Source organism: Saimiri boliviensis, chromosome 1 (assembly GCF_048565385.1).
Source record: "Saimiri boliviensis isolate mSaiBol1 chromosome 1, mSaiBol1.pri, whole genome shotgun sequence".
Lineage (NCBI taxonomy): Eukaryota > Metazoa > Chordata > Mammalia > Primates > Cebidae > Saimiri > Saimiri boliviensis.
This window is the reverse complement of record NC_133449.1, coordinates 47,698,714-47,724,279: the sequence shown is the minus strand read 5'-3', so window position 1 is coordinate 47,724,279 and position 25,566 is coordinate 47,698,714. Positions and strand designations below refer to the sequence as shown.

The window sequence follows — 25,566 nt, the reverse complement described above, 5'->3', positions numbered from 1 at the left end:
CTCCCTGGCCTGACACACTTTCAGCAGGTGCCTCCTGGGAGAAGCATGGGCTCCAGCCCACAGGCCAGGAAGGAGACAGACAGGGAAGTGGGGAAGTAGAGGGATTCGGGGTAGATTCTGGAGGCGGAGCTGGTGGAATGGATTTGGGAGAAGGAAAGAAAGGACTCTGGAGGACACCTGGGTCTGTAACCTGAGTTTTCAGGAGGATGAGGACCTATTGATTGCAGTGGAACTGCTTGGAGAAGGGGCTGGGAGGGGCCAGAAGGAGGGGATGGACTCCTTGAAACAGAAATACTGAGGCTGATGGAAGGTAGGCATCAACCCATCACCTGGGAGTGTCACAAGGGTCCTCTCGGAGGACACTTGCGGCACTCCTGTCAGATTACCCAGCGTCCTGCCCCCAGCAGACCTCAGGGAACAGGACACAGAGAGGACCATTTGCTCTGAGAGAGACTGTGAAAATCAATGATAAGAGAGAAAAAGTAGAGTTGGTGGGGAGACACCTAATGAAAACTCCAGTTTCAAACATGCACCCATCTTGTTTGAGAAAGCCCCTCTCTCTCCTTTCTCACTTGTCAAGGGAAGAAAAAGGACAGCTATGACATAGAGCATATGAGGTAATGGTCACAACATGCCCAATGAGGGCCGGCGGCAGCCTCCAGAGGCCGCAGTGCAAGCTAGCTGAGGGCTGGGAGGTGCAGCCAGGATAGCTCACAGAGGCTAAAGGATGGAACTAGGGCAGGGCTTCTTAGCTTCTGAATAAAGAGTAAAAGGAGACGTCCTGAAATGGAAGGGAAATCCGCTGGGTTAGAGCTGGGAAGGCAGGCTGGTTGCACCTCAACACACTAACGGAGCTACTACCTGGAAGACTGTGGGGCTGGGTCCCCAGCCACGTCCCAGGAGGTTACGGTCCCCACCACTTATGAAGCTCCTGCTGCCAGCCAGGCTTGGCATGGGGATCCTTGTAGGCATTACTGATCTAAATCTACACACAGCCTATGAATGGGCATTAGCAATGCCATCTTTACAGAGTGTCCTCCTGCCATGATGGACCAGTGAGGTCTATCCCACGGGCAGGAAGCCAGCTGGCTTCCTGGCTGCAATAGGCCAGGCCATTCCTACACAACAGTCCAACAAGGGTCTCCTAAAGAGACTTCAAGTGTATTCAGAATCTCCTGATTCCAAGAGCAAATTTCCACAAATAGAAAACTGGAAGTGTTTTTTTAGACAGTGGGACCCCAGAAATTGACTGAATTTTTTTCCCCACAAAATTCATATGTTGAGGCCCTAACCCTAATGTGATGGTATTTGGAGATGGAAACTTTGGGCAATGGTCAAGGTTAAATGAGCTCACGAGGATAGGACTCCCATAATGGGATTAGTGCCCTTAAAGAGGAGGAAAAAAGACCAGCACCTCTCTCCACCAATGAGGACACAATGAGAAGGTGGCTGTCCGCAAGCCAGGAAAAGAGCCCTTACCAGAACCTGACCCCGATCTCAGACTTTACAGCCTCCAGAAAGGCGGGAAAATAAATTTCTGCTGTTTGAGCCATCCAGCCCATGGTATTTTGTTATGGCAGTCCAAGCAGGCTAAGACAGATAGTAGGATGATTCAAGTAAGGGAAAAGAGACACTCACAGAGAAGCAGGAAAGGAGGCATGACTGGTTTCTTTCAGCCTTAGTTAGAGTCCTTCCAGATTGCATCCATGTTTTTGGCAGGAAACTTGGGCTGGCTCACAAGCTACAGTGGGGATTCAAAGCACCAATAAAGACCATCTTTTTCCTTGGTACCTCGCTAGTGTGCTCACCCCTGTCGCTGTGAGCCACTCTTGGAGCCAGCCCCCGGCCCTGCCAGCACTTGACTATGTGAGTACAAATGAGTTTGTCCAAAGTACTTAGGGAAATGCAAAGCCACTGGATAAACAGACCGAGAGAGAGAAAAGGGGCTTGAACATGCAGGGCATAGCTGATCCTGATAAATTGATGCTGACACCTCTTTCTCAGATTGACAGCCAGCTCCTGTGAAAGACAGTGGCTCCTTGAGCTGGCAGCGGCATCTAGGGAACCCCTGACTGACCCAGAGCTCACAGGATCTGTTTCCAGCATACCACATGCCCTCCTGGCATCTCCTCCATCACCAGTGGAAAAGACAGCCACAGTCCTCCTGGGGGCTGCACAATCTATAGTTTCCTCTAATTGTCTAGGGTTTCCAAGCTCCAGGAAAATAAAAGAAAAAAATCGCCTACAATTACTGATGTGTGGGACAGCAGGGTTAATATTTTTTGATTGTTACTTTTATTTGTGGCAAAATATATATAGTATAAAGTTTGCCATTTTAGCCACTTTTAAGCATACAATTCAGTGGCATTAAGTACAGCCACAATGTTGTACAACCATCACAAATGTTTCCAAAACATTTTCATCATCGCAAACAAAAACTCTGTACCTATTAAGCAATAACTCCCATTCTCCCCTCCCTCCCACCTCTCATTACCTCTAATCTACCTTCCGTCTTTACGAATTTTTCTATTCTAGATATTTTATATAAGCAGACTCATATAATATTTGTCCTTTTATGTCTGGCTTATTTCACGTAACAATTTGAAGGTTCATCCACATTGTGGTATGTGTCTAAACTTCATTCTTTTTTATGGCTAAACAATATTCCATTATGTGTATATACCACATTTTGTTTATCCACTTCTCTGTTGATGGAAATGTGGCTTGTTTCCAGCTTTTAGCTATCATGAATCATGCTGCAATGAACATTGGCACACAAGTATTTACTTCAGTCCCTACTTTCAATTCTTCGGAGTGTGTATCCAGTTAATGGAATTCTGAGCTATACAGTAACTTTTATGTCCTACTTTTTGAGAAACCACCATATTGTTTTGTTTTTGTGTATATATTTAATACTCAAGTATTGTGTAAGGGTTATAGTTTTCAAGGAGTTTTCCCTCTAGTGGTAGTAAGAGAAATAAAGTAATTCCATGAATAAATACATAGATTCAAAATGGGTACAGGTTATGGCAGAAAACTAGAAAAAGCAAAGACAGGTGACAGCGAGTGGATGGGACTCAAGTTGCAGGCTTGAGAGGGGCATCCCTGTGGGAAGGACACTTTAGCTGGGACATGAAGAATGAATAGGGGTCAGCCAGGTGAAGGAGGGGAAAGACTAAGCTAGGGCTGGTAGCAAGTGGTCCAAAGGTGGGTAAAGGGAACCAGAAGAAGGGGAAAGTGGAACAGACGTGACCAGGGCCACACTTGCAAGGACCCATAGGCAACATCAAGGATTAGAGGATGTTTCTAAAGCGTAATGGGGAAAAAGAGGTTTTAAACAGGAGAGTGGAGTGTGCACAGAGTTATTTCAAACAACTTTTTCTTTAAGTCCATGCCAATTTCCTTCTAGGATACTCAGAAGGTTTCAAAAAAAAAAATGTATTATGGAAAAAAATCAAACAAAATAGAAGCAATGAACTCAAAGATGGCCAGCTCATGGCCCATTTTTCTTCATCTCCCTCCCCCCAGCCACCCCCATGTACTTCCCCTTCCTACACCCCAGGCTATCCTGATGTTTATCCCTGACATCATATTAGGTCTTCCCTGAATATTTCCAATATGTATGTAAAAGATGCAGATTCTTTTTTAAAACATAGCCCTAAAACCATTAGCCCACCTCAAAATCTAGTAATCATTCTCTAATATCATCCAATGTCCAATGTTCAGACTTCCCCAACTGACACACAATTTTTTTTTTTTTTTTTACAAATAGTTTGCTGTTTGAACCAAGATGTAAATAGGATACACACATTGCAATTGGATAAAATGCTTCTTAAGTCTGCTTTAAGCCACATGCTGCCCCTTCCCTCATTCATTCAGACATTCCCTTTGCAACTCCATGGACTAAGCTCAGTGCAAGACCCTGGAAACCAGAGGAGAGGGCTCCCTACCCAGAGAGCTGCCACCACCTGTGGAGCTATCCCTATGGTCACAATCCACAGAGGCCTGCTAAAGAGAAGGGAGGTGGCAGGGTGGAGTGGGGGTGCAGTATGGTAAAAGCACAAACTGGGATCATAGGAATCTGGATGAGAATCCTCTGGTATTTCTGAGAGGGAATCTACATGTTGCATCTCAGCTAACTGCTCTCTCTGAAAGCCACAGCCAACCCATCCAAGAGGGAAGGGAGATCATGCCTGGCTGAAATCACAAAAGCCTAGTCTTCCTGGAAAAACCTGATGGTGGACACACCCACCCAAGACGACCCTCACAGATTCCTTTGTTTTTAATTCCTACCTACCCATAGACAATGTCTACACCAAACTGAAATCACCAGCATATTGGACTCACTGCCAATTGACCTGGCTTCTTGTCCGATCATTTCGTCTTCATGTTCTAGGTGTAATTTTTCCTCTTTGGGGACATCGGGACTGGGTGTTTGGATATGAGAAATTATTCTGAGACCCAGTGGTGTCCAGGGAGGGAAAGGAGGCCCCCAAGAATGACTCTCTGCTGGAAGGCCTGGGTAGCATGAGTGGCCGCAGGAGACACACCCACCTGAGCTATTTTGTTCACCATCTTTGGTAAGCTGGATGTAAGATAATTGTCTTCCCTCAAGACAGTAAGATGCCATTCTATAAAAATTTGCCAAAAATGGAGAAGTCTAAGAATTCCAAGTATGAGAGAGGATATGGATCTACAGAATCCGATTACATGCTGTTGGTAGGAATGAGAATTGATGCACTAACTTTGGAGAATAGATTAACACTACTCTTTAAAGTTAAGCATTCATTCATCCTGTAACTAGCAATTCCATTCCTAGTTGAATACCTAAGGAAAGGTTTTACCCATGTTCAACACCAGACATGGACAAGAGTATTCACAGCAGCAGTTTTCACATTACCAAAATCCTAGAAACAACATCAGAAAGTGGATGAACAAATGCTGTGGTATATTCACACAAAAGGAATATTATACAGTGGTCGAAACATTCTTCCATTGCTATATCATTCCCCAAATGGCAAAACTATAAAGATGGAGAACAGATTAGTGGTTGCCAAAAGACAGGGGTGGAGTGGAGGCCAAATGAAACTGTAAAGGGGTAGCACCAGGAAGTTTCTTTCTGATGATGGAACAGTTCTATCTCTTTTTTCTTTTCTTTCTTTTTTTGTTTTTCTGAGATGAAGTCTCACTCTTGTCCCCCAGGCTGGAGTGCAATGGCATGATCTGGGCTCACTGCAAGCTCTGCCTCCTGGGTTCAAATGATTCTCCTGCCTCAGCCCTCCAAGTAGTTGGGATTACAGGCATGTACCACCACACTTGGCTAATTTTTGTATTTTCAGTAGAGACGGGGTTTCACCATGTTGGCCAGGCTGGTCTCAAACTCCTGACCTCAGGTGATCCGCCCGCTTCGGCCTCCCAAAGTACAGGCGTGAGCCACCGCACCCCTCCAGTTCTATATCTTGATTGTGGTAGTGGCTACATGAATCTACATATGGGGTCAAACTGCATAAAACTATACACACACACGCACACACACAAAATTGAGTGCATGTAAAAACTAGTGAAATCTGAATAGCGTCTACGTCCTATTTAACAGTGCTGTACTAATATTGATTTCCTGATTTTACATGGCATTACGGCTATATAAGATGTCACCATGACTAAAGGGTTCTCATGACCTGATGTACTATTTTTGTAACTTTCTGTGAGCTTTATTATTTCAAAATAAAAAGGTTTTTTATTTTAAAATTTAGTAAATACAGGGATACACAACAATATGGATCGATCTTAGCAATAATATTCAAGTGAAAAAAGAAAATGACAAGGGATTATGATACTGTTTTTATAAAATTAAGACAAAGGAAAATAACTGATTGACACAATGTAACGAAACTGTACAAAGAAGAAAAGCAAATTAAAAACAAAAACAGGATAGGATATAATGGTAAAAAAAAAAAAAAAGCAGCCAGGGATGGGGTTTGAGGTATGCCATTTTACCAACACCTGTGCCACTATATAGACTGAGAGAGTTCACGTAGTTATAGTTTTCACTCCTTGGCATGCAAAGCGAGCATGAGTTGGTGCAGGGCAGGTGGCCAACACCTCTCACCTTCACTCCTGTGGCCATGTCCGCCATGGAAAGGACTTCTCCTATGACGAGGCTTCGGCTGACAAAATTCTTTGTTTTCTCTGCCTAAAAACATGACAGACTCAATATCCAGGTTTCCTTATGGTTTTCTGACTTGTTAAATTCACAGTCTTTATAATAAATGCATGTTACTTTTATAATGAAAAAATAAACACAATCAAAGCAATTTTTGAATTAAGAAATAATTCCATCGCTCTACTGAAGTAAACATTTTCATCTTTTTTTTTTTTTTTTAATGTGGCTTTCTGGTCTCTAACCATGTTCGTGTTAATGACTCTTCTTATACAATAGTCATCTGCATCTGCATGGAGGCCAGCCTGTGACTGACTCACCTCTTGCCTTGCTTTGCCTTCTCCAGGTTTGTCCCTCCTAGCTCCTGGTGTTCCCTTTACAGGCCAGCACCCCCACGGTTCTCTCCAGCTCCTCCAATGTGTGCCACAGCCCGCAGCCTCTCTGCACTGATGTCTCAACCAACAGAGAACACCTGGCTGGAACCCTGCTGACAATCTTTTTTTTTTCTTTTTTTTTTTTTTTTTTTTTTTGTAGCGACAGGGTATCACTATGTTGCCCAGGCTGTACATGAACTTCTGGGCTCAAGCAATCATCCTGGCTCAGCCTCCCAAGAAGCTGGGACTACAGGCATGCACCATGGCACCCAGCTTCAGTGACAATCTTGATGTAAGGATGGAGGATTGGGAACGTCCGAGAGCATTCTGGACACAGGAAAAGCAGTAATTTTACTTTGCATCTGTAGACCATCTCAGGGCTTTGATGATTTAAAAATTATGAGGTCCCAATTCCCTCTCATCACTCACTGTACACAACAGCAACAAATCCCAAGGTTATACGAGCATACTCTTCTCCACCAGTGACGAATGAGACATGGCAAAAACACTGTACATGTTTCATTTTAAAAATTCAGAGGCAGCCAGCATTTCCTTAGAAGGTGGTGGGCCCTTGAGTGGTCAAAGTGCAGCTGTCCATTGTTGAAATCAGAACTAGTTGTTCTTGTTTGCCAGTCTCTTCTGAGACCCAGGCAAAAAATCTGGTGCTTGTTACCCATGTGTATATGTGTATGTACATGTGTGTGCGTATGTCTGTGTGCACGTGTCCATGTATGCATGTGTGTACGTGCGTGTCTGTGTGTCTGTGTGTGTGTGTATGTGTGTGTGTGTATACTGCTCCACCAGCAGCAGGATGATAACTAACCTTCCTTGGATGTCTTTCAATTTCCACATTGGCTAAAGCTCTTATTCCAAACACACTCTAGATGTTTCCCTCCCACAGATTTTTACGATGTTTCTCTCAAGCATTATTAATTTGATCAAACAGCAGGCTGTCAAGATTGATGACTCTTATCATGGCTCCAACTCAATACATCTTGTATTGATTTTTCCTAAAATATCTCCAGGCTTCAGCATAAACCCCTGCATGACTCCAGCTTCAGCTCACACTGCTGAAGTTATTACCAACAAATAATAAAAGACAACTAAAGCAGATATTTGCAGACTTTTTTAGAGGGCCCAAGTGTCCTTTGTTGCACAGATTCTCCCAACAACCCTACTTGGGAGGCTAAAACAGGACAGAAAAGACTGACGTCACATAACAGATAGAAAATCCCAGGCTCAGGGAGGTCAAATGACTTGTCTCACCACAGTCACCTGGTAAGCAAAGAGCAGTATCCAGTATCGGAATCCAGAGCTTCAGGTTTTTCATCAGCACATCTTGCCACCAGCCCTCCCTGCTCCTCATTATTAAGCCGGAGGAAGGCATGGGACTCTGAGTGGCCCAGCCTTCCTCATTGGCCCGATTTTTCACCACCAGCCTTGTCCCCAAAGAGCACCTGACGTCAACCTCTCTTGGGCCCCCCCAGTTCATCTTTCTGAGAGTCACCCTTTCTAGAATCATCACAAGAAACCCTTCATTGCCACCAGCTCTGTTTTAGCTAAACCAAAATCATCAGGAATGAGCATTGTCCCCTTAATTTCCAACCATTCATAGCTTTCTTCATATTTCATTCTCTTCGTGTACACTGTCAATGCAGGTGTATGACTTTGCTATTAACAGTGTTCAACTGTGGTCATTTTTACTCACCATTTGAAATAATTGCAAGGACATTTACTAAAGAATCAACCTGAAATTTAGCCACCATAGAGCATTACAAATTATCTATGACAATTACTTCCCTTTCTTTTCTCTGCAGGAGATAGTGACCTTTGCTATTAGATCTGATGGGAAATGACAATAGGAGCTCGCCATTAATTCTCTGATGTTGATTTCAGCATTATTTGTACTAATCCATTTCAAGATGCCAAACCAAAGTTCCAGAACTGAGAATAGGCTTAATAAGAATGACTGCCTTACTGGTCTGTATTTTTAACCTCTTTTTCACACATAATTTCCCTATTTTCTTTCATTCTTATTTTATTTCTGATTGCTTGTTCTTAATTAAAGAATGTCTAATATTGATAAGTTTCACCTCTCATTGAAATGGCAGCACTAACTGAATGCTCTATAATGATAATGATCAATCAACAGTTATGTGCTTTTCTGCATTTATTTTTTGCAGCAATTCTACTGTATCAATAGCTGTCTTCATTTACACTTAATATATTCAAAGCAAATTCAATCTCCATAGTAGCATGTAACTTTGTAGTGATTTTAAATAATAATAATTCCATAAATGTATGGATACTATACCCAAGCTTATAGTTTATCCTAAATTAGAGCTATTCACATTTATACTTAATAAATTCGGCCTCAAACAGAGAAGATAGCTTTTCTTAAAACACTCCCCTTTCTTTGAAGAGCACTTGATGTAACAGACCATTGTGATGTAATAATCTGTTATAAATTCTGCAAAAGTGTATGTTTTTACAGAGTAGTCTCTAACAGACATATATACTTCTCAACTAAAACCACCATGACTTAGAACAGGTTGGATATGTAGTCTGAGCTGTCTTTCCTTACATTAGCCCACACGACTTCCTTTGCAACCTGTGGACAGCCTAGGTCATGTTGCTGGCTGAGGGTTCTGGGTACAGAGAGGTCTCAATCTTCATTTTCTAATAGCAGTTCCCAAACTGAAATGTTTGCTTCTTCTATCTTCTGGCTTCAATTTTTAGTTGTATATTCTCAGCCTTACTGAATACATGTCCTTTGTTCTAACTAGCATCAAATTATTTTACAAAGAAGAGGTCAGTGGACAATGCGCAAATAAATGAGTTTCAAAGATTCAGTTATCCAGAGCTGGCTCTAACCAAGACTTATGCCTCCTGGGCTAACCAGCCCTGGCCTTCCCACCAAAAGCCCCCCAAGTCTGGCCACTTCTTAACATCTCTTCACCACACTCCTGTGCCCTGGACTATAATAACAGCCTCTTGACTGGCCTCCTGTGTCTACCCTGCCCCAAACATCAGGCACTATGAGCTTTTTATTATTAGTTATTATTAAAGTAAAATTTACAGCCAGTGAAATGCACAGAGCTTAAGCGCATGAGTTATGGTCAATTATCTACCTGTGTAACCATCACATCAATCAAGAACACAGGGCATTCCCTTCCCCGCAGCAGGCGTCCCCACACCCCTCTGCAGCTAGTCCCCACCTCTACAGGCAACCACTGTTCTCTTCTCTTTCTTTGTTTTTTAGAGATGGAGTCTTGCTTCATAGCTCAGGCTGGAGTGCAGTGGTGTGATCATAGCTCACTGTAGCCTCAAACTCTTGGCCTCAAGGGATCCTCCTGCCTCAGCCTCTTGAGTAGCTGGGATGACAGGTGTGCCATCACAGCCAACTAATTTTCTTTTTTTCTGGAGACAAGGGTCTCACTATGTTGCCCAGGTTGGTCTTAAACTCCTAGTCTCAAGCAATCCTCCTCCCTCAGCCTCTCAATTGCTACGATTGCAGGTGTGAGCCACTATTACCCCCAGCCTAACACTTCTCTTTGTATCACCATTCACTGTTTCAGCCTGTTCTTGAAATTACACAAGTAGGAAACAGTATGTGCTCTTCGGGGTCTGACTTCTTCCATGCAAATGAGGCAACTGTGTTAAACTAAGGATATCCATAGTTCACTGTTTGAATGGTTTCCATCTATGAATAATTTATGATTTGTCTAAATGAAACTCTTTAGTGAACATTTGGGTTGCTTCCAGTTTCAGGCTCTGATGAACAAAGTTGACATAAACATGTACGCACAAATATTTTTGGTGACATGTGTCTGTTTCTCTTTTGTAAATCCTTAGGAATGCAAGTGTGGGGTTAAAGTGTAGGTTTAGTTTTGTAGGAAACAGCCAAACAGTTTTTGAAAATGATCGTACCATTTTACACTCCTCCCAACAGTGAATGAGAGTTTAGTTTCTCTGCATTCTACCAGCATTGTCCATCTTTTCCATTTTTAGCTATTCTGGAGGGAGTATAATGTTATCTCACTATAGCTTAGAGCTGTATTTCTCGGGTGACCAGAGATGCTGAGCACATTTCCATCTGCTTAACAGCCGTTTGTAAGTGTTAAAGTCTTTTGCCTAGTTTTTAAAATTGGGCTATCTGTCTTTTTATCATCAAGTTCTGGAGATTTTTTATATAGTATGGGTACAAATTATTTATATCTGGACATAAGTTCTTATCAAATATATGCATTACAGATTTTTTCCTACTTTGTACATTGCATTTTTATTCTCTTAATGATGTCTTTTGATGAACAGCAGTTTTTAATTTTAATGTAGACCAATTCATCAGTATATTTTCTTGAACGTGTTCAAGTGATTTCTGAGTATCCTCCAAGAATCCTTGACTATCCTAATAGGACATTCTCCTTTATTACTCTACAAATGTAGTAATTTTCAAGTCTCTGTTCAGGTGTCTAAAGAGCCTCAAATTAGTTTTGGTGTAGCATGAGGTAGGGATGAAAGTTAATCTATATGCTTATCTAGTTGTTCCAGCATCGTTTATTGCAAAGACACTGCTTTCCCACTGAATTGCCTTGGCAACTCAACTGGTCATATATGTGAGTATCTTTCAGAACTTGCCATTCTATTCCATTGATCTCATTGTCTTTCCCTATGCCAATACCACATGATCTTAAGCAGCTTTGTAATGTAAGTGCTGAAGTCATGTAGTGAGTCTTCTAACTTTACAGGTTTTTACAATTGTTTTAACTCTTCTAGGTCCTTTGCATTTCCATATATGTTTTGAATCAATCTGTAAATTTGGATCAAGGTACTACAACGTTTGTTAAATAAGCATCACGTTGTGTTCCTTTTTCCCTCTTCCCTCCCCGCATCGTAGCAAACACCTCTAATGACTCCAATTACCACTGCAAGAAAATCTAACCCTCTCACCAAATCCCCTATGTCTGGCCCTTCTTTCTCCTTGCTGGTTCCTGGGGCCACATAGTAGGCCAGCTGCACAGATCCTGGGAGTGTTCTGTAACAAAGGGTATATCCATGTACTTCTGTTCTCTTCAAGAGCCTTTGACTACTCCAGGAAAGCCCAGTGTAGAAATGATGAAAGGTGACATTCTCATGACTCTAAGGATATTTTTCTCTTCATGACATTATTGCAGGACCCTGACAGTGTAGGATTTTCCAAATTCTTACCTCAACTTTAATACCTCTTCCCTTGATAGCACAGGCTTACTACCAAATCCTAGTTACCTTGAAAGTTTTTCTAATTACTAGTGTAATTACAGAATTGACTGATAGTGGTGGAATGAACATATCTTATTGACATTACCAGCTTGATGTACAAGCTTACTTTTCTGCAGCATTCTACATTTATTTTAATGGAAATTAATGGTTGCTTATAATTTTTGGCCCATGAGCAAATATTGTTCCCATTATTCTATGTCGTGAGAGATAAATATGTCACAGGACTACTTAAACACTCGATGGTCAAGCAGTACTACCACTGAGCGTTCATTCAGCACTTCCTATGTGCCCAAACACTGTCTGGAAACTTAACATGCGTTACGCCGTTTGAGCCTCACATCAACCCTTTAAGGTAAATATTGCTATCATCTACACTTTGCAGAGAAAGAAACTGAGATGCAGAGAATGCAGAAACTAGCCCAAGGCCACAGAGTTCCTCAGTGAAGGGGCCAGTCACGAACCCTGTTCTGACTCTAAAATCAGAAACCCATAACCATTGCACGATGGTGAGAAAACTGTATTATAACCATTCCATATGCTTTTTAAATAAACCATGTAAGTATAAATACATATATAATATATTTTAAAAGACCAGATTGGCATATGTAAGCCTGTTACCAGTTATTTTTGGACAAAAGAATTTTGCAATTGTGGGTGGATGTTTACCTGTATTTTTAATGTTTCTGTAATGAACATATATTACTTTGGATAGTGAGAAATTTTTCAGCATTTTTCCCAGTGATGGTTTGTGCATCTTTGTATAGTGTCTGTCTATAACTGACTCATCTATCCAAGCCTCATAGCATCAGTAGAAGGTAGAAAAGCAGACTTGGAACACTGATAAGAGCCAAGTTGGCCCCAGTGCCAGGAACCAAAGGAAAAAAAAAAAACTGCAGTGTTTCAGGCTCAGTGTGGCCCAGAAGTCACAGCCCCCACTGGGCATGGCCGCTGCTGCCAACATGAATCCTAACCCTGCCCTCTCCACCTGCACAAAACTCCTGCCTGCTGGGTAGTCCCTTTGGGAGCTTCTGATGGTTGAATTCCACTCACGTGCCCAAAACAAGCTTTGTCTTGTGGCAAGAAGGCAGCCACTGGAAAGCACTAATGCCACCCGCATTCTATGTTTGGACAGCCCCCAAACAGGACACCTGTCTCACCCTTTGAAGCAGTGTGGCCTCTCCCCAGGTGCTGTCATGAGGACAGCCTCCCTCAACCCCACATACAGACAGGAGGTCACTGCCTGCTGGGCTCTATGCAGCCTCCGTGGTCAGTGTCAACCCCAGCTCACCCAGGAGGGCTGCCCGTGCTAATGGCCCCTCTTAGAGCCACTTCCCTGTGATGGATGCACTCTAGCCCCTGACCCACCAGACAGTTCACACTCAGGAAGATCCTGAGTTACAAGACTCAATCCTCCCATCCCTCTCCTCTTTCCCCATCACAACAGAAAGACTCTGCAGTGTAGAGTTTCACCACACACAGCTGTGGAATTGGGCTAACTGGCTTGAATCTCGCCTTTGCTTTGTTTACCACTGAAATTAAGACAAGTTACCTTTGCTCTCTACATTTCAGTCTCCTGACCTGTAAGACAAGCACCATATTTACTTTATGGATTTGCTACACAATCATTTAATGGAGTAAAGTATGTAAAAGGCTTATGAGCCCTCTTCCACTCGTCCCCTACTTCTATAGCTACTCCTCTCCACTTTCCTTTCTGGTCCTTCCCACCAGGCTCCGCTCTTGGGTCTCCCTTTCTCTGTCAACACTCATGCCACGGGGCCTTACGGTTCTAAATTCATCTCCATGCTGATGGCTTCCTGGTACCTTGCCCCTAAACATCTCAAATATGTTTAGATGATCACATCTAAAGACTAGCTTCAGATTTAACATCACATCTCTTCTAGGCTTCCCACCGCAGTATATGGTGACCCCATCCTTCTAGTTGAGTTGCTCAGACCAAACACCAGGGAATCGTGTTTTCTTTCCTCTCTCTCACTCCACTTCCATGTATCAGTGTCTATCTACTTATTGTTTTTCAGTAGAATCCCCATTCCTGCCACTTCTCATCACTTTGACTGCAGTCACTGTGGTCCCAGCTAGTTACCACCTCTCTCCTTGTTAACTGCTCAGCTCCCTGTTTGCAGTCCTGCCTCTCCTATAACATATTCCTAAGCCAGCAGCCGGGAACCCAGTCAGACAGGTCCTGTTCCACTCAGTCCCTCCAAGGCTTTCCATTTTATCCAGTCTGAAGAAAATCAAATACCTCATAAGGCCTTTCATACTCCAGGGACTCACCATCTCCCTGGTTGTCACCACCTCTCTCCTCCTCACTCACACTACTCACACCACATGGCACCTATGATTCCATTAACAAGCCCAGGACATACCCACCTTAGACTCTTTGTAACTGCTGTTCCCTCTGCCTGGATGCTGTTCGCTGACCTCCAGCTGTGTCGCTTCCCCACCTCTTAGGCATCTGCTCCAATGTCACCTCATCATGAGGCCCCTAGCTGTCCCTCTGACTCTCCTGAACACCTTGACATCTTGACTTAAAATAATCAACATATACACAACACAAAATTTACTATTTTAACTATTTTTAGGTGTACAATTCTCTGGCTCTGAGTATATATTCACAGTGTTATGCAACCATCAACACTATCCTTCTCCAGAACTTCTTAATCTTCTCAAACTGAAAATCTGTACCCATTAAACACTAACTCCCACTTCTCCCTTCCCTCAGAGCTAGGAAAACCACCATTCCACTTCCAATATCTATGAATTTGACTACTCTAAATACTTCATGTAAGTACCCTATTTGTCCTTCTGTGACTGGCTTGTTTCACTCAGCATAATGTCTTCCAGGTTCAACTATGTTATAGGATGTGTTAAAATTTCCTTCCTTTTTAAGGCTGAATAATATCCCATTGTATGTATTACATACATGTTTTGTATGTTTCATTATGTCATTCATCTGCCAATAGACATCTGGGTTATTTCTACCTTTTGGCTATTAGGAATAATGGCACTATTAACATGGATGTACAAATAGCTGTCTGAGTTTTTGCTTTCACTTCTTTTGAGGTATATACCAAGAAGTGGAATTTCTGGTCTACATTGTAATTCTACATTTGATTCTTAATGAAATGCCATACTGCCTTTCCCAGAGTCTTCATCATTTTACATTCCCACATCAGCACCAGCAATGCACATGGGTTCCAATTTCTCCACATCCTGTCCAACACTTATTCTTTTCCAGGTATTTTTGACAACAGCCATACTAATGGGTGTGAAGTGGTATCTCATTGGGGTTTTATTTGCATTTCCCTAATGATTAGTGATGTTGGGCATCTTTTCATGTGTTTATTGCCATTTGTATGTTTTTGAAGATATATCTCTTCAACTCTTTGACCATTTTTAATCTAGTTGCTTGGTTTTCTTCTTATCGAGTTGTAGGAGTTCTTTGTGTATTCTGGGTATCAATCCCTTAATAGAGATATAATGTACAAATATTTTTTTTCATTACATGTATTGCCTTTTCATTCTGTTGATAGTGTCCCTTGACACACACAAGATTTTGATTTTGATGTAGTCCAGTTTATTTTTATACAAATGTTTACTAAAGTGTCTTTTAAAATTGTTTTCAATAATTAGATCATTTTTATTCTGAAAATCTATCTATGTTTTTCAAAAGCCTGTGTTTTTGGTGTTCTATGCAAGAAATCATTGCGAAATCCAATGTTATGAAGCCCTTTATGTTTTATTTGAATTATTAGTTCTCACTCTTACATTTAGCTCTTTAATCCATTTTGAGTTAAATTTTGGATATGGTGTAAGGTAAACTTTCAACATCATACTTTTGCTTGTAGATATCCAGTTGTTCCAGCATCTTTTGTTGAGAAGATTGCCCTTTCCTCACTGAATGGTCTTGGCACCCTTGCCAGGAATCACTGACCACATATGTGAGGTTTTATTTCTAGGGGATCTTTCTTCAATTCCATTGGTCTCTAAACCTGTCTTTATGCCAGTTCCACTCTGTTTTGACTACAGTAGCTTTACAGTAAATTTTGAAATCAGGAAGTGAGAGACCTCCAACTTTGTTCTTCTTTTCCAAGACTGCTTTGCCTATTCAGAGTCCTTTGAGATTCCATGTGAATTTTAGGATGAGTTTTTCTATTTCTGCAAAAATCATCTTTGGGATTTGGATAGGAATAGCACTGAAACTGTAGATTGCTTTAGTAGTATTGACATCTTAACAATATTAAGTCTTCGCATTCATGAACACAGATGCCTTTCAATGTATTTGTATATCCTTTTATTACTTTCAGCAATGTTGTACTTTTCCATGTACAAGTTTTCACCTCTTTGGTTAAGTCTGTTCCTGAGTATTTTATCTTTTTGATGCTAACATAAGTAGAATTGTTTTCTCAATTTCATTTTGGATTCTTCATTATTAATATATAGAAATGCAACTGATTTCTGCATGTTGATTTTTATCTTGTAATTTTGCTGAATTTATTAGTTCTAACAAACTTTTTGTGGAATATTGGGGTTTTCTACATAAAAGATCCTGTCATTTGCTCACAGAGACTATTTTACTTCCACTTTTCCAATTTATCCCACAATTTTTATCCCCAGCATCCATCACCATCTGATATACTAGAAATGTACTTATTAGTTTATAGTCTGACTCCTCCCAGACTGAAAAGTAAACTCCATCAAGACAGATAATTTCTGCCTGCTTTGTTCACTGCCCATTGAGCAATGCCTGGCTCACCACAGCTGCTCGATAAATAACTTAAAAAACAAATGAATCACTTTAGCTGGCACATGGAAGGGACTTAGCAAAAGGTAGCAAGAAATAATTATCATTTTTTTACATAGTATTTCACTGCATGAGTAATAATAAAGGCTTAAAATGAAGAGGTTTTTTTAAAACGCAGAATGGTGTCAAAAAACAAATAGTACCATGATTCCAGCTGCACTGGAGTCCCAGGGCAGCTCCAGCTCACTCCCTGGCATGCCCCACTTTCAAGTAATCCCTGTGGCTATTGCAGATGACAACTGCATTCAGGTGCCAATCTACACAGAGGGATTTCTATAAACAGACCATTCTGTCCTGTCGTCTCTGCCCAAATCCTCCAAGATATCCCATGTGGCCAGGGCTGGCCACCGAAGTGCTGGCCAAGTGGCCAGTGTCCAAGTCCATGGAGCTGGAGCTGGGACAGGGATGCCTGCCAAAGACAGCACATAGGACTAAGAGCCAGGGGAGCCTGTCACAGCCCACTAGGAGAAGCCTGGGTTCCAGTACAAACAGAAGCCAGAGGGCCAAGGGGGAGCCAAGGCCAGGACGGCAGAGCCAAGAGCTCAGACTCTGTCCATTGGTCAGGAGCCAGTCCTGGGATGGGTGGGGGAGTACAGCAGTCACAGTCTGCAGCACTCACTGGGACTGGCACTGGAAGTGGTGGGCAACAGCGCAGGGCCTGGGTGGGTTGAAACTGGGACAGGACAGACATCTTCAGCCTCTTGGCAGATTCCTGGCTCAGCTCCTTTTACGCAACACATTCAGGGCTTAAATGTAAATGCTTCCTGGGAAAGGCTGTTTCTTTGCTCAGGGTCTGAGTAGAAAAGTATCTGAGTAGAAAAGTAACCACCCTCCCCCTCATTCCCAAACACCTTTTAAGGTGAGCTGACCTTAGAACATTCTTCCATTTTAGATCTGATCACTTAGCTGCTATTTCTCTAGATACAAAAACGCCTCAAACTGAGATTATCAAAAATTCTGATAAATACAATAATCCTAATATATGTAATATAAATATAAAGCAACCAATATTCTACCAGTTCCCCTCTGATCTGCTGAGACTGAGCTTCCTGAGAAAATAGTGGATGATTTAAATCAGTGACTCTCAAACTTTATGGTCCCTGGACCTTTTTTTGAGGATTCCAAAGAAGTTTTGTTTGTCCAGGTTATAGCTATCAATTTACCATATTAGTAATTAAAACTGGGAATTATATCAGTGTATATGGCATAATTATATTAGTGTATATGGCATAATTTTTATGAAAAATAAGAATTTTAAAAAAATCCATGAAAAGAATGGCATTTTCACATCATTCTAATATCTGGCTCAGTAAAAGATAGCTGCACCTTTGTATCTGCTTTTGTGTGATACGTTGCTTTGGTTGAGGTTTATGACAAATATTCTGTGTCTCACACGCACATAGTTGAACATACTTTCCAGGTAGCACGTGAAAAGGTCTTGGGGACACAAAGGGGTCCTCAGACCTCACTTCGAGAACCACTGGTTTAGATAATGATGGTGCAACTATGTTCCTCACTTGTGCGAATCATGGCGATAAAAACCAGAGCTCTGCACGAGAGAGAGAATGGTTGTAGGGTGTTGGGGGGAAGAAGTCATGGGTAGGTCCTTCATTATCCAGATATATGTCTCCAACCTGCACTACACTGAAAGCAGCCTGATCCCAGCTAGCTCCTCACTGGGGAAAGGTAATGTTGAGATAGAGTTTCCCTTTGAGCCAGCCCCAAACCCTGAATAGTAGGGACCAAATGCTTAATGGGAACAATTTTGGGGAGATAGGGTGCAGGGAAGGAGGCATAGTGCAGCAGTCATCAACCCCAGACACACAGTGGGCCACCTGGGAGATGGAAAGGCTGCCTTGATTGGCCTGAGCAAAAGCCTTCACAGCAGGAGTTTTGAAAGTTGTCTGGCTGATTCTATTGTGCAGCCAGGGACAAGCACCACCTGTTTGATGCGGGCTCAGGAAGCAGAGCACCTGGGTTTGAACCCCTGGTTCACTAGTCATTTATATATACAGCTCACTAAATGTATAACTAACCTCAGGCCAATTACTCGGCTTCAGTTTACTTATCTGTAAAATGAGAATGCCATGAGGGATGTTGTGAATACTGAATGACATCATCCATTTAAAGTTCTTAGTGCTGGGACTGGCACAGAGCATGTACTCAGTCAACCTGAGCTGTCACGTAAGGTGAAGATCAGTGCAGGCTGTCAGCTTGTCAGCTTCCAGGGATGAGCATCTCTGAGGAAGCTGTCCCCCATGCAGGACAAGACACTGACACAAAGTACATGTTAAGACCTGGGTCTTCTGTCTCTGCATCTGGAAATAGAGGTAGTTGGTGACTCCTTCAACCCAGGATCCAATTCTGGAAACTTCAGGGGAACAAGAGACCTCTTGGCTGAGGTGCACAAAGGTGATGTCACTAGAAACAGGTGCAGGAGAAGTCCGCACTGAGAGCAATGATGGTGCTGATACTGTGTGTGTGTATCCGTGTGTGTGTGTGCATGCACACTGTGAAATCAGACTCATACTGTTTCTTCCCTTTAAAATTATTGAAACGTCTCAAAACTATTACAGATGGCAGAGAAAAAACACAGTGTAGAAATATTTTAATAGCTTACTCTTGGCCTGCAGACTGTCCATAGAGACCTGGAGTGAATGAGACTCCCTCCTCATTTGTCCCCTAGAACATCATCATTACACACTACACACTGCGTTCTGCCTCAGAGCTCATCGGGTCATCCACAAAAGTGAAGAGCAACACAAAAGGGGGGCCCGGGAAAAAAACACATCCAGGCCTTGCACGCTCCCTGAGCAGGCAGGACAGCCATGACTCAATCGTTTTATTAAGAGGCAGGATGAATCATGTAACACTTCTTCTAGAATTACTGGATGTGGACAGCTCCTCCAGCTGTTTACAGGGTAGAATTTGAGAGCCTTCAAACACAGATGTGCCGCTGAGTCTCATGACATCCACCCAGTGAGATGAGCTTGCCGCACTGATGGCCAGTTTCATTTCCTTCAAGTTTATTGGCTTTTGCGAATTCACACAGAGAGAGGTGCCAAACAGCCCGAGATAATTCACAGAAATGAACTGGAGGGATCGTCTGGGGCCAATCCTGTGCCTCCTAGAGGAATCATATCTAATCACTCAGGACAGAGAGTTGTCCAGGCTGCCTAAGGCCACTAAGCAAGCCAGGAAAATGGGAATATAATTGGATCCAGAGCTCAACACGCTTCATCAGGAGTGAGATTACAGAGGCTAATCCTTCAGACTCAGCAGGTCAGGATGCAATTAGCAAGCCTCATTAAGGGATCAGCTCTCACATCCAGGTCTTGAGTATTGACACTAAGTTAAGCCACAGACATGCTGGGCTGATTAAGGAAACAAGAAACTGGCCACAGGCCAAGATTTCACCTTCAAACAGCCCCACGCTGAATGTGCTTGGAGGTGGCTCTGATAGAGAGAGTGGTTGACAGCAAAGAGGGTTGGGTTTGTGTGTGTGTGTGTGTGTGTGTGTGTGTGTGTGTGTGTGTATGTGCATGTGTGTGTGTGTGTTTGGTTGTGTTCACAGCTCTAAATGGATGTTCCATCAAGAGGCAATTTCCTAGCTTGAAAATCTCTGCCAACTGCTTGGTACGAAATGATTTTTTACACTTTGCAAGCACACTCCACTCTGCCATGTGGGAGCTGTCCTGTGCCAAGTGAACATCCTGCCCCACGCTCCCCAGCTCAGCTGACAGTGCAGTGCCCTCATCAGCATGGAGGTGGCTGCAGTACTCCAGTGCAGGTGCTGCCAAGGCTCTGCCTGGAATTCCTTCCTGAGAAGATTCCAGGTTTGGTCCTTGTCTCCTTAGACAACCTACCAAAGACTGGTGGGGCTGTCAGGGAGTGGGAAGGATCTCCTTTCAAGTGTGGATCCCAGGCCCCCACTAGCTCCAAACTACACTCCACAAAGAAAGGCACCCCTGCGGTCTCCTGAACTGGGAGGGCCCCATCCCTCAGTCCTCAGACTCTCCCTCCCAGAACTTGCTGGGCAGGGAGAGAGGTAGTGGGCTGCTGCAGGAGAGGATCAGCTCTTCAGCCTGCGGCCAATCTGCAGCTACCCCAGTTCAGGCTCCTCCCCTAGCGGGGGTCTCACAGGAGAAGTGGTGTTAGGTTTTCTGTTTGTTCACTTTGAGACAGGGTCTCACTCCGGTTGCTCAGGCTGGAGTGCAGTGGTACGTTCATAGCTCACTGCAGCCTCAACCTCCTGGGTCTCAAGCCATCCTCCCACCTCAGCCGCAGAAGTAGCCAGAGTACAGGTGGGCACCACCATGCCTAGCTAGTTTTTGTTCTGTTTAGTTGGTTTTGTTTGTTTGTTTGTTTTTGAGACAGAGTCTCACTCTATTGCCCAGGCTGGAGTACAGTGGCACAATCTCAGCTCACTGCAACCTCTGCCTCCTGTTTCAAGGCATTCTCTTGCCTCAGCCTCCCAAGTAGTTGGGACTACAGGCATGCACCACCACACCTGGCTAATTTTGTAATTTTTTTTCTTTAGTAGAAACGATGTTTTGCCATGTTGCCCAGGCTGGTCTCGAACTCCTGGCCTCAAGTGATCCACCTGCCTCAGCCTCTCAAAGTGCTAGGATTACAGGCGTGAGCCACTGCGCCTGGCCAGTTTTTGTATTTTTTGTGGAGACAGGGTTTCACCACATTGCCCAGGCTAGTATTGAACTCCATCAGCCTACCCTGGCCTCCCAAAGTGCTGGGATATAAGATGTGAGCCACCAAGTCCCACTGAGATATATTTTTTTCCCATGTCCAATGTTAAGAAAGCCATGAAGCTGAATGAACTTGGCTAAAATATATCACTCCTGATACTGACATACAAAGGAACTCACTAACATGTATTTTTTCTTTCTTCTTTCTTTTTTCATGAGGCCAAATTGACTAAAATAATAATTTAGAATGACAATTTTTAGACAAATGAGACATAAACTTTGGCTAAGTCTAAAGTGCCTTAAAAGCCCCTGAAATGAGTTATTTCTATTTCCCAGCTATTTATCTTTACCCCTAAAATTATGTTGGTTTTGTGAACAAATATTTTATTACTTCTGCTGATACTCCTATTCCCTAGCCTGTGAGATTGGAAAAGTGAACGTGTGGGTCGAGGGAAGGGTTCATTAGGTTAGGGGGAGTGGGGCAGAAAAAGGGCCTGAGGAAGGCACTCTCCTCCACTGAGAAGTGTCTGTCAGCTGCCCTCAGCATGAGATCAACAGGCTTAGCAAGTCACAAAAGCGAACAAAGCAAAATGTCTAAGCAAATGAACACAGAAACAGAAAACCAAATACCTCATGTTCTTACTTATAAGTGGGAGCTAAACAGTGAGTACACACAGACACAAAGAAGAAAATAATAGGCACAGGGGCCTACTTGAGGGAGGAGGAAGGGAGAAGAGTGAGGGTCAAAAAACTACCTATCATGAGTTCCGTGCCCACTACCAGGGTGATGAAATACTCTGTATACCAAACCTCCACAATGTGTGATTTGCCCATGTAACAAACCTGCACATGTACCCTCTAAACCTAAAATGAAAGTTGTAAAGAAAAAAATCTGTCTCTCTCACACACACACACACATACAAACACATGAGGATACCAAAATAACAATGACACTTACCAGATCCTGAAATGCACCTTTGAACAGAGGTAGACCCATGGTAAACTTCACTCTCTGAACTGTCAAAGCTCTCATTTCATCCAAACTTAAATCATACCTGTGAAGAACAGATACAAAATAAGACAGCCAATAGTTGGTGACTGAGAGGAAGCTGTGGATGCTTTGATCCCAGGCTCATCTAGAGAAGCTGTGTCCATTGTAGCGCTTGTTTGATACTGTGCACACTGTGTGTTACACAGACTGGGTGTTCAATACAGCCATCACAGAGAGGGAGAGAAGGAAGGATTTTCTGAGAAAACAAAACCATCTTTTTTTTTTTTTTTTTTTTTTTTTTGAGATGGAGTCTCCCTCTGTTGCCCAGGCTGGAGTGCAGTAGTGCGATCTCAGCTCACAGCAACCTCTGCCTTCTGGGTTCAAGTGATTCTCCTGCCTCAGCCTCCCAAGTAGCTGGACTACAGGTGCCCACCACCACACCCATCTAATTTTTGTTTGTATTTTTAGTAGAGACAGGGTTTCACACATTGGCCAGACTGGTCTCAAACTCCTAACCTTGTGATCCACCTGCCTTGGCCTCCCAAAGTGCTGGGATTATAGGCATGAACCCCCACACCCGGGCAAGACCATCTTAAAACAAGACTGCAGCACCTCCTGCTCTGCAGGGCATTGAAGATTGTCTGAGGTGACTTAAAGCAGTATTTGGGAGATGGGGAAGAGGGAGTGACCTGCGTGTTACAAGAATTGGACCGTGGTGGCTGTAAGAATTGCCGCTCAGGGTTGCCTTTGAGAGTACCTGCCTCCAGCTACCACACCTTTGAATTAACAGAGTAATTGTTAAGTATGTTCACCACAAGGCTGCTCATCCCTTGGCTGCTCCCAGCTAATGATGGTTGACCTTCACAAGTTTCTAGAGTCAGGCCATGCCTGCCCAGGAGATGACCTGCTCTGGAACCCCCACTTTCCTGCAGAGACTTTGTCATCACTGCACTGTGGTCTGAGCCTTTCCCTGCTCAAACCTTTCCTCCCCTTCTCTTTTCGAGGAGGCCAGACCTGACTGCCTTTGTTCTGAGGGTTCTCCCCACCAGTCTAGCTCCCTCCCACTTATCCTTCACAGGTGTTTTCTCCCATTAAATTTCTTGACATCTAACCCCATCTTGGCCCCTACTTCTCAATGAACCTAAACTGACATAGAAGGAGAGGTTCCTCCTTAGCCACCTAAAATGTTTCATGAAAAGCACAGCCTGAGCCTGGACGACCTCACTCAGGTTTGATTTCAGAGCTAGAGGATATGAAAAGGATGGATTAACAATAGAAAACCTCCTTGGGGATACCCACCCTACAACAGAAAAACACCGGAGCAAAACACAACCGTCTTCCTCTCCTTCAGTTTCGGTGGGACACTGCTCTTCCTCTCCACCCCATAATCCTCCAAAAGCAGGAGGGGATGCTCCAATTCCTCTCCGCAAGGCTGAAAGGGAAGTTCATCTTCCACCTCTTGACTTGCATAGCGGATGGAGCATCTGAGTTCCCTACCTGGTGCACACCTTGGTGGGCCGAGTAGGGGGCTGATCTTCTATCTCCTGCCCAGCAAAAGCACGTGGTGCCAGGGTAACATTAGTGGAGTCCAGTGGTGGCCATCTGTACCCAGCAATAACAAGGCCTAGCAAGGAGATGCGAGGTAAGTCTAGTCACACCCTGCTTCACACCAACACCCCATCAGCGGGATCCAACGGGAAGCTGAGACTCCACCCCTGCTTGGTATTGACAAGGGGAAAAGGAGGTGATAGGAGAGAGGGTCAGTTGGCACTTGATTCACTCCTCTCCTTCCCTGATGTCATTAGTGCCCAGAAGAGAACTGAGCTTCCATCCCAAACTGTTAACAAAAAGTGATGTGGGTCAGCCTTCAACTTCCCCCTTCCTTGTGGCAGCTCAGCCCAGTGGGGAGGGGATGATCTCACATCCTCATTTGAAGACAACTGAGGCAGTGAGATTCAATGCCCTACTTCAGTTGAGTAGGTGTCAGCAGGGCCAAAGAGGGGAGCTGAATTTTTACTCCATACATTTTCTTTTTTTGGAGACGGGGTTTCGCTCTTGTTACCCAGGCTGGAATGCAATGGTGCGATCTCGGCTCACCGCAACCTCCTCCTCCTGGGTTCAGGCAATTCTCCTGCCTCAGCCTCCTGAGTAGCTGGGATTACAGGCATGCACCACCACGCCCAGCTAATTTTTTTTGTATTTTTAGTAGAGACGGGGTTTCACCATGTTGACCAGGATGGTCTCAATCTCTTGACCTCGTGATCCACCCGCCTCGGCCTCCCAAAGTGCTGGGATTACAGGCTTGAGCCACCACGCCCGGCCCTACTCCATACATTTTCAACAACTGTAAGTCAGCTCAACAGGAAGCTGAATATACATGGCTATCTGAACATCCCAATATACCTCAACAAGGGATTCCCTGCTAAAAAATATTCAATCAGTCTCGAGCCACATAATAAAATATCCAAAATGTCCAGGACACAATAAAAAAAATTGCACATCATACCAAGAACCATCAGAACACATACAAAGACTTTACTAGGAACCATCACAGCAAGAAGGAACATCACAACATGAATGATAAAGAAATCAACAGATACCAACACCAAGATTAATCAGACATTGGAATTATCTGATAAAGATTTTAAAGCAACCATCATAACAATGCTTCGATAAGCAATTATAATTTCTCTTGAAATAAATGGGGGAAAACCCCAGAAAATTGTACCAAAGAAGTAAAAGTTATAGAAAAGAATAAAATGGAAATTGTAGAACTGAAAAATATGAAAATCACACCTTTGAATTAACGGAGTAATTGTTAAGTATGTTCACCACAAGACTGCTCATCTCCTGGCATAACCAAATTGGCTTAAAATCTGGCTTAACCAAATTTTTTAAATCTCACTAGATGAAGTCAAGAATACAGCATAGATGACGGAATGGTGATAGAATCAGTGAATAGAATAGTGACAGAATAGAATCAGCAAATCTGATGACAGATTGCTGTGGCCTAAATGTAAGTCCTTCAAAATTCGTATGTTGAATCCTAATCACCAAGGTGATTATATTAGAAAGTAGGGGCTCTTGGATATGATTAGGTCATGCGTACTTCACCCTGATGAATGAGATTTATGTCCTTACAAAAGAGGTCTCGGAAAGCTGCCTTGCTCCTCCCACTATGTTAGGACATGGCAAGAAGGCACTGTTTATGAACGAGAAATCAAAACACTCACCAGACACTAAAGCTTCTGGTATCT

General features: G+C 43.2%; 1 protein-coding gene across 3 annotated transcripts in view; it reads right to left on the bottom strand.

The window, feature by feature from the left end:
• Positions 1 to 25,566, bottom strand: part of ACOXL (acyl-CoA oxidase like) — a 384,752-nt gene that overhangs the window by 315,134 nt on the left and 44,052 nt on the right. For 2 of the 3 annotated variants that reach the window (XM_003926733.4, XM_074396963.1), the window contains exons 2-3: positions 22,277 to 22,373; positions 6,110 to 6,193 (exon numbers count right to left, since the gene is read on the bottom strand). In XM_003926733.4, coding sequence (XP_003926782.1) covers positions 6,110 to 6,193; positions 22,277 to 22,373 — 181 coding nt within the window. The remainder of the gene's footprint in view (positions 1 to 6,109; positions 6,194 to 22,276; positions 22,374 to 25,566) is intronic. The other variant, XM_074396961.1, reaches the window with a different exon arrangement.